Below are 15,080 nucleotides of genomic sequence, written 5' to 3'. Positions count from 1 at the left end.
ATTTACTGATGATGTAGCAACAGACACCTCCATGCAGACAGCCCAGAGGGGCCTTTAATGCCAGGGGAGCAAATTCGTATTGGAAACTTTGTAAGAAGGTGGAATTCACCAAGATTTCATGGTCCATATACAGTGGTGTACAGCACTCCAACTGCAGTCAAGGTCACAGGGTTGAAATACTGGGTGCACCTCTCAGACATAAGAAGGGCACACAGTGTTACACCTCCACAAAATGAAACAGACTGTGTGGATGCCATTACTGGCACAGGTTGACATGATGGCAATTGCAACTTAAGATAGGGAAAGCATATGGGAAATGCAAAGGTTTTATATATTTTTGTTTTTCTCTCTCCCTCTCTCTCCTTTCTTTTCATATAAATCGTGTTGTTTTTTCTATCTTTTCCTCATTTATTCCATGATGAAATGAAAAGGAATTGTTATATTCCTAACCGAGTAAGAAATGAAAGAGTGAATAATTGCAATTATGTTTCTTTTCATATGGCTTAATGAATTTGTCTCGCCCACGTAGGTTCAACATGAGCCAATGCGCCGAAATGGCTGAGCAAGCTGAAATGTTAGATAGAAATAGGGATGCCACTAGGGCCAGTAGAATAGAGGACCCCCGACACCCTGATCAATCAAACAAATGGTATTCAGACATGAGCACCGCAGCAAAGCAAGCAAGTAACGAAAGTTGTTACGTTTGCTCACTTATTCCTCACGCAACTGCAACCCCAAAAATGTTAATCCCACAGGAAGTACCCTTGTCTGAGGCCCAATGTTTGATTCATCTGATGCTGTGTAGAATAAAAGACATTTCAAGCACATACAGTCACTATGGAAAAATTGGAAAACGAACAAACTTGCACCAGCAGACAAGGAGTAATCTGCCTCCAGGAGCCATTTTTCGTTATAAAAGGCACAAGATATGCAGATGACAAGTGGCATGATGAAACGATTGAATGCAAACCTGAGGGGCTTCGAGGGCTGCCAGATGAAACATACGAATGGGCAAAAGAAACGTGCATCCCCATCTGGACACAGCATATCACCAAGCTGACATGGGTCACACCCCTGGAGAGACCCATAAAGATTCAAAAGGAAATACCGCACAAACTTTGCTTCCATGGAGAAGGGAAGGTGAACATGGGAACGGTGCGGCAGTGCAATAAGACTTTAATAATGCCAGTCATGAAAAAAGGCACTGCTGCATTAATGGACATATACTGGATCTGTGGCAAATGAGCTTACCTGCATCTCCCAGCATCCTGGAGGGGCACTTGTGCCCTAGCCACACTTCACTCAGCACTTATGGTGATACCAGAGAGCCACGTCCAGTTTACAGCAAGGCCTTCGGCTGACACATCGACAGCAGGCCAATCGACTGCCACATCGGCAGCAGGGCAATCGGCTGAACCATCGACATCGCCCGATGAGACAATCACAGAGCCCCCAGCATACGAACTATTGTCAGAATAAACTTTGAAAACCAAGTTGTCACGCAGCAAAATATCCAATTATATTTCGGCCAAATCGTCAGAACTCCTTGCTAAAATCCCACAACAGTATAAGCTTTTCTCATCTGCAGAAACATTCTTTGCATCGTCCCTAGCACCAGGCGTTCAAGCAAGGGCAAACGCGAAATGGCTGCAGATAACACGCTGGGAGCTCATCCAGCTGGCCAACGACACTGAAGAAGGATTCAACATCATAAAAATAGAGCTTTGTGCACTGCGCCTGATGACGATGCAAAACAGATATGTCTTAGATCTTATCACAGCGATGGACGTTGGGGTTTGTAAATAAAATGGGGGGGGGGGACGTGTTGCACGTACCAATTTCCGATGCTGATAACGGGACACACTGTCACATGTGATAACAGCAGTGCATAATTTAGGAGAAAGAATGAGAGCAGAAGGCCGAGTAGACAACACGTGGTTCGACGATCTGTTCAGCTGGATACCATTGTGGGTGAACATTGCAGCAAAGATACTCATTCCCATCATAGTCTTTCTTCTTTTAATATTCTGTGTGCGCCAACTGGGACTAAGATGCTGTGAAAATAATATGCCTAATTCAGCAAGGATGGTAACAGTGGGCCGACAGACAACAGTGGCTACCATGATACATGCCCAAGTACAAACCGGAGAATACACCACACCACAGTATAGGATGACTGCCATCTATAGGCAGTATGGGGACGTGGTTGATAATCTACATTACACTACCATTAGAGAACCGAAAAATGTGCTGTGGTATAACGAGGTATGGATAGATTTAGATGGGGATGGTGGGATAAACTTAATGGTCACCCCAGAAGAATATGCGAGAAGAGGAAACAGCTTAAGAAGTGTGTGTAAAGCATGGATGCCAATAAAGGGTACACCTGCTTGGGATGAGGCTGTGGCTGAAGCTGAGCGCTACCGAAGGGAGAACGGAAAGAACGAGATAAAGTAATTTGTTACTTTAGATGTAACGAAAGGGGGGAATGTATGGGAGCGAGGGGTCCTCAGGCCCCCTCGCGTCATACGCTCCTCAGTACAAAGCTTGGACCACGTGCCTCCGGTAGTGGAATTGCCCCTTGCCCTTATGTAAAGTTAACTACGGTTGACTACTGCATAGAGGGGACTACTGAGCAGGACACGGGGCATCCATCTTTTGTGCCCCTTTTCGACTCCATCTTGAATAAACAGGCCTCAATGCGATAGTACAGCAATGCTCAGCTCCTCAACTCCCCTTTCCACCGCAGCAGCCAAGGACAGACACACACAAGGCGCGCAGGCAGCTGGCTGGCCCCCACCCTTGCACTCCCCCTGCGAAGGAAAGCTCTGCGCTTCCATTCTCACGCTGAAGCTGGAGAAAAGTTGCAACAATCAATATGCTACAGTTTTCTTCCTCTGTGATCACTGTTCGTTTGAGACCCGGCATGTGAACCAAGATGAGCTAAGCATTTTCTGCTCGATTCGTCCTCATAAACGTGCAAGCCACCCACCCCCATTTGAACAATTTATTACCATCCTGACCCTGCACCCCCTGTAAGGTATTTCTTTCAAGTGCCAGACCCTCGCCTGTGCTGCGAAACCCACCCAACACACCCACTATTAACGTTAAGCATTTTTATTATTATATATGCTTTTAATTGCACTAATGAATTTGAAACCTAGAAAAAGATGCAAAACATAGCCTGATTCTTTTGCATGCACAATAAAGGTCAAGGCCTTCAATTAAAGCCACAAATGACCCAATTGTACTGACAATCATTGTGTGTAACTTATGTAGAAATGTGACAACTAGCATAAAATGTTTGAAATAATTTGTCATTTAGTATGCAACAATACTAGCTTAGGTAGTGACCACAGTGACCAGGCCCTGACCTGCATGAAGCACAAGATGTTTGACGTCCGTCAGCTACTCAGCCAACCAGGAGGAAGAGATGCTACCCACACCTACAGCACCACACCGGCTGGCCAATCGGGTCCATTTAATATTTTTTGTTAGTTACTTTAATATAAATGTTGGTACTGATGTAATGAGGGTGGGAGTTTTTTGGGTTATTTCCTAGCTGGAAAAATAAACCATCCTTTGAACTCTTGCAGCCGGGTCTCAGTGCCTCTTTCCCCCACAAGGGGTTTTGCCTGTTACTTCATTTCTTTTTCTCTCACACGTAGTAAAACGGGGAAAGGCACCTACACCCCATATTAGAAGTGCCTATTTAAGGTTCAGATTGAATTTATGGCACACAAAAAGGACATAATGGCCCCAGTGCAATTTAATTGCCATATGTGATAACATATGTCGTTTTTGTAAAAAAGGATAAACAGAAACGCTTCAACATTTTCTGACAAGAGTATTTCATGTTGACAAAAGAATGCAATCTCTACTTGAAACACCTTTTTGATGATTTTACATCAATACTGCCAGAGACCATATGCAGCTTTTATTTTGTACAAAGTTGACTGCAGTTAGAATAGCAAAAATCAAATTCCTGGATACCCTTCACTTAGATGATAAGCCAAAGATCCAATTCCATCCACCCTGGACAATTAATTCAGTGCAGGCAGATTTGCAAACGCTGATCATGAAGGTACAACAAGATGATGCTCAGATGTATAGATCCGGACTGTTTAATTGTATCTACCAGATATATATATATATATATATATATATATATATATATATATATATATATATATATCTATGTCAAACCTCACTCAAGCTAGTCCTAGTCAAAATAGCCTTAAATTCTATTGTATGAAATTCTATTAAAATGACAAATTAATGACTTGCACATCATGTTGCTCAATGTTATGTTTAACAGGGTTTAAAGTGGTCTTGTCCACTGAGCCATCTTGTACAACACCCGGCCTTATAGATGTGACCAAGTCTTTTACATGGTCTCTTATAGTGTAATTTCTATTGTTGAGTTTATATGTGATTGGGACCTTGTCTTATATATTGTCTTTATATTGCAATTTCTATTGAGGATCCCAACCTGTATTTCTTTTTTCGTTTTCAACTGTTTTCATACTTCTGCACTTTATTGTTTGATGAAACCATTATGTAATATTTTAAATGGATTTGATTGTATGAATGTCGTTTAAATGAAATTGAAATTAATTTGAAAGGTTGAAACAGTCAGTCAACACAAAAAAAAAAATTCAAGATATCCGTAAATTTAACAATCAAATTCCTAGCGAAATTGAACATCGACGGAAAACTGTTCAAAGGATATGCTCCAGTAAGTTGGTAGCTCGGCTAACTGGGAATTCGCTCTCAACTAAATCTTAATTTTAAGACTCTTTAGAGGATAAGATTATATTTTAAACTTTGTCAACTGAAAAAGGCTGGGCATGAAATTATTTATGTAAGAAGCTAGGACTATATTTCATGTAATATATTACCCTGTTTTTAATGATGTCAAAATGATATATTTGAAATGTTGCATGCGCAACTAAAACAAAAATAAAGAAAGACAACAAGTAGGCATTTGTGGCATACTTTTGGGAAAAAACAAAAACACAGATTTAATAATGGAGAAACGTTCCCAGGGCTTGTGGTCTGCTGCAGAAATGTGGGTATGCATAAAACAGTCTTTAGTAATAGTAGTTTTGTACAGCTGTAAGGGCTCTTGGATTTGAGATAGTGTACAGGCAAGATATTGTGTTTTGGTGCAGCTATACCGGTAGCAGGGATGTTGCAACCTAGGTGAACAAAGTGGTGTGAATATGGACCAAGCAGTTTAAAGTAAGTAGGTCCCTAGCAATAGATGGTTCCAGTCTCTATTCAATGATGGGCCTTTGAGAGCGGAATACAATCCAGTCAAAGGACTAGAAACTGCTGTTCAAATCGAAGCCAGAGCCTTGGAGGTAGAAACCTTGAATGGGCCTGCTGAGTCAAGGAAAGGGAGCTACGATGTGCCTTCGTCTGGTCCTTAAATAGGATCTGGTGTGCACAGGACTCAGCAGAAGTCTGATTGTACTGTTAAGGACCGTAGCCACTGTCTTGGGTAAGTGCTTCTTCCAGGTGCTTCAGAGGACTCCCTGTGATTAACAAAGAATTGGTGCAGCTGCCCTGTTCTTACAGTTCTCAGGACTGCATGCATATCTAACCTCTGAATCATTAAAACATTTGCAGCCACCTAATCAGGGATGGCTGCGAAAGTCATGTCTTCCTGGACGAACACTTGTGATGAGGATTTAGAAGTGAATCCCAGACACCCATTCATATATCCAGCCAGATCTGGTTAGCTACGAATCCGAAGTCTGACCTTATTTAACAAACACTTGTCTCTGTGATTACCAAGTAAACACAGCCAAAGAATGCATTCCTGTTGCAGTTTTGAAAAAATGTATTTGTAGAGTTACTCAAGCATACTTGCACTTAGAACATTTTGCCAAATATTCAAAAAGGTGACGATATGAGATCAAATGAAAAACCTTTCAAAAGGCATAATTTAATGAAATTTCAAACCAATTGTTTTTAAATGTAGCAGGACTCTGTAGTGGTTGTGCCAGTACAAGGCAAGGAGGCACCTCTTCCAGAGGTTTCCCAGAGCTGTGTTACAGTTTTTGGCATCACCAATGACTGTAGCAGCAGCCCTCTGTCCGTCAGAGTGGGCTAGTGGACTCCAGTGGTCGAGTAAGAATTTCTCCAGATCCTCCTCTTTGGGTTGAAAATAAAATGCATTTATAGAAAAGGAAAGGGGACACAATATGTCCCTGCAGCATTCCATTTAAGGTGGTTGGTGCTTCCATAGAAGATAGAAGATGGGGTTAGGGGGGGGAAGGGAGGAAATGGGGCAGCTCTTTCTGCACTGGTAAACGCTGACGGTGCACACTGAACAATGCAAGTTGAAAAGGGGAGTGAGGCTACACAGACCTCACCATAACATCTCAGTCAGAATCCAAATTAGGAGACTCCATTGAAGTTAATGTAATGCAAGTAGACTTGTGTAGTGCATGTCTGCCACCATTGGTGGTCTTGCTGCCTTGGCTCTGTAAGATGAAAAAAAAGGGGGGTGGTGTACATTAGTGGGAAAGGCACACACAGAACCTGTGGTGTTGTTGGGTGAAGGTTGGAAGTACCCAGTCCCCGAGTGCCAATCTGCTTTCTATAGGTTTGGTAGAGAAACTAGTCAGTATGTTGTTATCCATAGGGAAGAGCACCAGGATCTGAAGGACTACAATGCTTTGGATTGGATTAGCTGCTGACGCGGGATAGTGGAACGGGGTTAAGGTGGAGAGCCTAATCATAGCTTGGCTAATGATGCACCAACAAATGGGCCTGGGGTGGGGTTTTGTGTGTAGTGTAAGGCTATCTCTTACTCTCTCTCAAATAGATACATTGTACACTTGAACCAAATCAGCATCTGTGTGTTGGCAGAAGAGGGAGAGGGGTGGTGTGGAAACTCAGATTACCATAACCTGCTGAGGCTTATGTGACCATTGGATGAGGAAACATTGCAAAAAGATCAAGCTTTCCTCGCCAATTTAAACACCCGCATCCCTAATCCCTCCCAGGAATAACATTTTTTTTTTTAAATTAGCTGTGCGACTACGTACCGAATTTCAACACAAGGGAACCTTCTAGAGCAGAACACTGGATACAGCAAGCTGAATTCCCCAGGTCTTTTGCATAGGGAAATTACAGCCATTTAGCAGTGGGGCGAACAAGGTTGCTTGCACAGAAAAAAGTTCTGTCTTTGGGACATCCTAACCCCGAGACACTTTATTTATTGGACATTTGTATGATGCCTATACACCGGTGTTTCCAGATGCCACAAGACAAACAAGAGGATTGTGGGGGATATGGGAAATCATAAGAATACAAACAAAGAAACAGTTATATTGGTCTTGTGACAATCCTAATGTGCAAATGCATGAACGAAGTGAAAGTGCAAGGGGGAGCGGAAAGAGGGAGAAGTGCAGAAGTGGGGTGCCCCCATGGGTGGTGGCAGGCAAGTGCTGTTTGGACAGGTGGCAAAGTGGCAGCGGAAAGAGGGGAGGAGGAGTGCAGTGGACAAGAGGACTACATTGGGATAGTCCAGGAAAGGGAGCTCAGGGGCAAGTGCTGTCAGATGATACTGGGGGTTGGGGGAGAGACAGGTCTGTCCCTTGTAGGACTTCAAAGGGAGTAGGCCCCAGTCCAGCGGCAGATGGGAGAGTTCGCACCGGAGGGGGAGAGTGAAGGAAGAGGTGAAAAGGAAGGTCTTGCGAAGTTTACGGAACTAAAGAAGATCCGGTTGGAGTCTGAGGGGGGGAAGGCTGTTTCCAGACGGAAGCACCAGCAGGGGAGAGGGATCCATCTCCTACCTACTCTCTGCTTTGAGAAACATTTGACTTGCAGAGTTGACGCCAGAAGACCGAAGTGCTCTGGCTATGAGATATTTCGGGAGATAACGCTGGGTCCCAGGCCCCAGACAGCTTTGTGGATGATGCTGAGAGTCTGGAATTTGATCCTTGCAGTCACGGTGAGCCAGTGGAGAGATTTTAGGGCTGGAGTGATGCAGTCCCTGGGCTTGAGGCAAAGGAGAAGTCTTGCAGTCCATTTCTAAATATGTTGGAGGGGCGAAGGGAGGAAAGAGGAAGGGTCTATTGCAGTAGTCAAGCCTAGAGAGAACTTCTGGGGGAAGGTGAGGAAAGGTGGAATGCCCCAGAGGAGATGAAGCTGACAATTGAACTGTTTTGGCAAGGTCCTTGATGTGTGGAGAGAAGGAGGAGTCAAAGATTATCCCAAATTTTTTTGCCTCACAAGTGGGTGAGGAGAGGGGAGCCAAGGAGTCTGAACAGAAAGTGAAGGGGAAGCCAGGAGCAGGCATCCCAATGAGGATCTGCTCTGTCTTGCCGGCATTGAGGCACAGATCATTGGCAGAGCACCATGCCTGAATAGCAGTCAGGTATGGGGAGGAAGAGGAGTTGGTGGTTTTAAGGGAAGGCAGCTGCAAAGAGCCGAGTGTCGTCTGCATAACACTGAAAGTGAGGGGAGTAGGTGGTGTTCAGGTGGGCCAGGTAGATGTTGAAGACCCACGGTGATAGGATAGAGCCCAGAGGGACACCGCAGGTAGAGAGTGAGGCGGAGGAGAGAAAAGGACCCATTTGCACTTGGGAGGGTCTGTTAGAGAGGAAAGAGGTTAAGCCACGCCAGTGCCCTGTCCATGATCCCCAGGGCATCACGGAGGCGGTTTATGAGGATGGAGTGGATGGCAGTGTCAAAAGGAGAGGAAAGAGTGAGGAGGATCAGAACAGAAGGAGTGTAAAGAGTCCAGATAAGAGTGTAGGTCTTCTCGGGTATTCATGAGAGCGATTCAGCGGCAATTCAGTGTGGATGGTGATTTGGGGGGATGACCAGCTTCTCCACGAGTTTGCCCAACAAGGGGGTGATGTAGATAGGTCGATAGTTAGCCAGGTAAGCGGGGTCAGTAGACAGCTTTTTTAGGAGAGAGGGTGTACTGGAGAGTGCTTGAGGGGTTCGAGTGAAAGTGCATGTGGCAAAAGAGTGGTTGCAGAACAGAGCGAGAGTGTCGATGTTGCCCTTGATGGTTTCCTGGAGGAGCAGGGTAGCACCTGTTCAGAGCAGACTTTCATCGAGTGGGCAGTTCTAGAGATCTCATCTGGTGCAATGGGAGCGAGGGAGGAGAGTATGGGGCGGAGGGAGCAGAAGATCGAGAAGCATCTTAGTCTCTTCACAGATAAGGCAATGAATGTGTCAATGTGTCAAACCAGCCGGGGCAGGTGACTGTTTAAGACCCCTCAACAGTTTAGGACTTAGATGCTCACATCTAAAGCATGTATATCAACTGAAAAACATGTCAATTACATACATTCAGTATTTGGATATGCAACCATTCAAATGCCAGCAATAACGAAGGTGTTGATGCTCAATGATTACCTGTCTCTATGGACACAGGTTTAAAACATGATCTCAACAGCCCTCACCCCTCCAAGCCACCCACCCCCGCCAAAGACAGCCAGTAGAATGTTTCTTTTTGAAAGAATTGCTTCCATCACATCTCAACAACATTGTCAAAATACCACCACTCTTTCCGGTGGTCAACTCTCGTCAGTACTGTGTTTTACATAACTTCAACTGTAAAACGTATACCTTCAAGTTTGTGGAATAGCACAAAATGAAAATAATGTCTCCAGAACACGCATAACTTCAAATACACTGCAATATAAGCACAAGGAATGTGTCATCAGCCACTGGCAGCCAAGAAGAAAGGCGTTGCAAGCTTACCAAGTGCATGTCCGCAGCTGCGGCAAGGCTCGGTGAGACTGGTGGCAGGTTGCTGCAGGTCCATCCTCGGGGCGGTCGGCGGATTCGGGTTCTTCCAGCCATTGCACTTGCACGATTCATTGGCCTTGGGACAAAAGAGGAACAGCAAACAACGTAACATGAATTTAATTGTAAATGTGCTGCATCACACTTGAATCAAACTGCCACTTTTTCTTAAAACCTGCCATACAGAACCTGCTTTAGAGGAGGCCGGCTTGCACCTGCCCAGACATCACAGACAAGAACTCATTGGCGTTTAGTTCAGATTTGATGCAGTAAAATATTTAGACAGGAAAACAGGATTAAGCAAATACCAACCCACTGTCATGTGGACCAAAGATATGCCTCCTGTGCAGGATGAGCACCAACCACCAGGAAAAGAAACAGCTGCAGCCTCATCTATAAAACAAGCACTGACCAATACAATAGTTATTACTGATTTAGAGGAATTGTATAGGATATCAGGTATTGCCATTAGAGGCTTAGGACGTGGTATTTACACAATTTGTCAAATAATGCAGTTATCAGCCATCATTTATTGGATACAGGCAAGATACACTTGGTTAATGACATCATACGGTGGATATTGCCATCAAATATCCGGTTTTGCCATCAGATTCCTAGGTATCAATGCCCAGGTTATGTTATTGGCAGCCCAAGGACTGCCACCATTAATACCCTAGGTATTCAAACCATTCACATCCAATGCCTAGCTATTCAGAAAGTTGTAAGCAATATGGCTTGTTCGTGAGACATAGCCAGGTTCAATTAAGACTAGTTTGCAAAGTAGTTCTACTAGATTCCATTTTGCTCACTTAACACAACAGTGCAAAATGATGTCGAATTAGCACAGCCATGCAGTTTCGTTTATGCCCAGCTAGCAAAATAAGGACTTATTTCAACAAACATATGGCAGAGTAAGGCTAGATTCTATTATGCCCGCAGTGCACGACACCAGATTACTCATTCCGCAAAGCAGTGTCTGGTTCCAGTATGCCAAATAGTGTATATATACTAGGGATCGATTATATATCCAGTCAATATAGTAGCACCAGAAAGAATTATGCTCAATAAGTACAGAAAGGCCAGATGCCATTACTTTCAGCTATGGCTGTAGAACTATATGCCAGAATCCCCCAATAGCACAATACCGGCAGTTTTCATTGCTCCCAGTTTGTACAGCAGTGCCAAAGTCTGTTAAAGCCACTTATTACAGGAATGTGGAAACGGGTTGTCCAATTAAAGTTTTCCTTTTTAGCATAAGCCGAGAAGCCACAAGAGTTGTAATGCAAGATTCTAGCGATTGCAATTAGAACAGCAAAGAAGCATTCAAAATATACAGTTGCACAGTATGGGCAAACGTATACATGGCAGGTTGGCACAGTAGTGCCAATTCACGTATGGCCTGGCCAGCTGTCAAAGCAAGGCCAAACATAACAGAAACCAAGGTAGCCCAGAGGCCAAACATCACAACAGCCCAAGTAGTTCACGAGGACAAATCATCACAATGCTCAGCACAGTAATAGCGAGATTCCTATATTACCTAGTTCACACAAAATGTAAGCTTTCCAGTGTTCCCGGTTACCACAAAATGCTCTATTACCACTGTAAGGCTAGATTAAAATATGCCCAGTCATCACAGTATAGCAAAATACAGTATGTCAGGTTACCATTAAGATATTCCATGGACCCATTTGCACACTGTAGAGAAGCCCCTCAATGCTCACACCAGAAAAAAAAAAAAAACATAAAACTCACTCGGGAATAATGCCCAGGACACCTCTTGAATGCAGAGCAAAGCTTTATTTCCAAAAAAACAAAACAAACCAGAAAAGGAACGCTCTGACAAAATCAACAATGACGTTAGTTTATAAAGGCTAGGAACGTCACAGCTGCATAGGTTACACATCGCTGGTTGGTGCGACCCTAGACCCTATACATAGGCAGCCTGCTCCATACGGAATGCCAGGTGATTGGTCCCAGCATCTCCTGTCCATCTTCCACGTGGGGTTCTTCCTTGCACGCCATAGGCCTAGCAGTCCCCAATAGCCAATTCAAAAGCACAAATCACAGCATCCCCATCAGTAACCTAATGTGCACCTGGTACTGAAGACATGGGCGCAGAGGATACTTCCGAGGTTACACTATTTTACAAACCCCAGCTCGATTCCAGACACATCAGCGTTGTTACAACTCTTCCCACCCTGGAATTAAATGTGTTACTTTGCCCACCTTGCAGCACAAATCAAACGCGCCCATGATATTCTGCTATGATCATTCTGAGAAATGGGTGTTCTAACAGGTTTATGGTCGGTGGTCTTAGGCTGTCTGGTACTCTGGAACGCTAGGGTCTTGTGAGAGAGCGTCTGGACACTATATCTTAAGGTTTGGGTGAGGGTAAGTCAGTCTTGTGCCCACCTTCCTGTGAGATAGCTGTGCCCATGGAGCTCTTGGCCCCCTCATGGCCTTGCAGGGTGCATTCTTTCTGGGTTACACGTGCTAATAGTAGGAGACAATTAAAGGTTTAAGAATCCCTGCAGGTTGGCTTTTCCCCCACTGCTGCCCAGGCTGCAACTCGTTCTTACATTCACACGCATATCTCTATGGTCTGTGCCCTTGCCTATCCAGGTTACAGTGTAGCGCCAAGCCACGATTTCAAGATGGCTGCTCTTTTCTAACATGGCGTTTCATTTTCTAGTGCCATCTACACCCAGTCCCAAAATAACCTACCCAAAACACAGCTTCTATTGGTGCCCCCCCCTGTCCCGACCCCTCCGTAGCCTCCCCAAGCATTTACAGCACATTCTTGGGCCTCTGCCGCATTTGCAACCTCTCGGGGGCCTAGGACAATCGCCACAACGCTTCCCAACAACATTAAGGGCAGGTCCCAGAATGCTCACTTAATATAGTGCAGCCCGAGTAAAGGATACCCAGTTAGAACAGAGACATCCCAGTATGTCAGTTCGTGCCATAAATATAGATTCCAGCATATTCAGTTATTACAGCGAGTCTAGTTTCAAGAATTTCCAGATAGATTCCAGTGGGCCTTTATAGTACAGTACAACACTGCCGCTATGCACAGTTAGCGAGCCTATGGAGGACAGATACCAGTATATCTAGTTACAGGACAACAAGGACTCAACAGCACCAAGCACAGGTTACACTATACCCAGTCAGCACAGCAAGGTCCTAATATTCCAAGTTATCATAGGAGTACAGATTTCAGTGGCCCAATTTGCATAGTGAGCCAGCAGTGAAGCACTTGACCCATTATATATGTTCAATCACCATCCGGGATCTCCTTCCCCAGCCGATTCTACCACATTCTCTTGGGTGCATCACCCCCACACAGAATATCCAACATAATATATCCGTGATGCCAATCCCCCTTCACCTCGTGCATCAAGTATATCATGCAAGAGCACAATCGTCTTCGGTTGTAGTGTAAAGGAAGAGAATCGCACTTTAAATGTGTTACCGATACAAAAGTACATGATGTCCAGAGGCGGTGACCACCCCCTCTTTTCCCTGAAAGCCTCCATTGACAATACTTCCCAACTTTAGCAATTGCAAGCTTATTTACTAAATGTACGTATATCTACTCATGCGCGATTCCCCCTCCCACATCTACTGCGAGTAGAGGACTACTCCTAAGTAGAGGACTCCTAATTTAGCCACTAGCTTATACCAGGATTCACAAACACGGGATATCGCATTCACTGCGCTAGGCTAATGTTTAATTCCAGCCAGAATGGCCATCTGCAACAGAACAGCCACAGACTCTCTCTGTTTGAATGTGTGGTCTGACTGTACAGTATACCAAAAGGATAAAAGAAAGTGCCTGTACTGCCAGATAGTACCTCTCAAAGTTCGGAAACACCAACCCTTGGCAAGGAGCTATGATGGCATATCCCATTTGACCCTGGCCTGTTTACTGGCCCATAGAAATTCCGTAAGGATCCCCTGAAGCTGGCAAAAAAAAAAAAAAAAACGAATGGGAGATAAAGCAAAATATTCAAATAGAGAGAAATCTCAGCAACACCACCACCTTGATGACCGTGGTGTGCCCAATTGTTCTCAATCTCTATTGACCAGTAACATTTTCATCTCAGTCAATCATAAATCATACAAAATAATCCTCAATTATTATTTCGGAGCGACCAGAACTTTGGTATCAACTTTGATTTGTTTTGGTTGACATAGTCAAACTCTTTTTTTTTTATTCATTTCAGAACAACTGTGTTCTTGTTTCTTTAGAAGGCTATCCAAAAACATTATACCAGTGCAGGTAAATCGCATGTTCCGTCCAGTATAAAGTGCTCCCACCATACGTCCAAAGACCTCTCTTTGTGTAATGCCAAATGACTCAAGATGTAGCAGTCTTTCTACTCTCAATTCGGTTCATTCAAGTAAGATGTTTTGGAGTTTCTGCACTATATGAGATATTGCAGAATCTACTGAGATGGTTGTAAACAATTACATTGCGCCAGACCATATAATTCAAAGTGTACAGTTGCACAATATTTAATTATTCTTCAATTCAGCCTGACACGTGTTTCAAGCTTGGCTCTTCCTTTGAGGCGGATACATTTAAGACATTTTAGTTTGCAGTTGATCAAAATAGTTATAGACAGTTATATACATTCCCATAAGAATTTGGGATAGACCAAACTAAGGTAGCATTAGGGGTTCCAAAACATGTTCCAATTGCATACAGTCATGGTTAAATGTTAATAAACCATTATATATAGTCCAGGACAAAGCATACATTAGTTCAGCATATTTGTTAGATAATAAAGGAAATTAACCATGCGTGTTACGAATTGAAGTTGTGGCATGAGGAAAGTCCAGAACCGAAAAAGCAAAAGTAAAAATAACCGTCTGTTAGCGATGGGAGGCATATAAGTAACCACGGTCATAATCTACAGTGCGACCACATTTGCACCTGAATTTAGGAAAGATATTGTATATTTACCAAATATTCTGGTCTGTTCTGTTAAGGACACTAAGAGTAAGTAATTTATTATTGCACCTTACCACATGGTTTTAATTATTGCTACATGTCAGGATTAACTATATATATCTAATTTGGTATTCACTTACAACTTAGGTTGCTTAAACAATTTTATAAACTGAATAACTTAATTCTATAACGTGAGAAAAAAAGAAAGGGAAAAGTTGCAAAATTTGTTTCAATTGTAACTAAACTGGATATTCGGCAGAGAAAAGAAGAATTGTTAAACATTGCACTAAGGAATTACCAGGTGCTGATTTTGTAATTTCACATTGATTTAATTAACTGCAGC

The 15,080-nt window shown here is 43.6% G+C and overlaps 1 protein-coding gene across 2 annotated transcripts in view; it reads right to left on the bottom strand.

Annotated features, from left to right (window-relative positions):
• KAT2A (lysine acetyltransferase 2A) overlaps positions 1-15,080 on the bottom strand; it is a 288,388-nt gene that overhangs the window by 216,197 nt on the left and 57,111 nt on the right. For both annotated transcript variants that reach the window (XM_069634476.1, XM_069634477.1), the window contains exon 2: positions 9,736-9,859. In XM_069634476.1, coding sequence (XP_069490577.1) covers positions 9,736-9,859 — 124 coding nt within the window. The remainder of the gene's footprint in view (positions 1-9,735; positions 9,860-15,080) is intronic.

This window comes from Ambystoma mexicanum, chromosome 13 (assembly GCF_040938575.1).
Source record: "Ambystoma mexicanum isolate Mex_15411 chromosome 13, UKY_AmexF1_1, whole genome shotgun sequence".
Classification (NCBI taxonomy): Eukaryota; Metazoa; Chordata; class Amphibia; order Caudata; family Ambystomatidae; genus Ambystoma; species Ambystoma mexicanum.
Note: the sequence above shows the minus strand (reverse complement) of the source record. Positions and strands in the feature narration are given on the sequence as shown.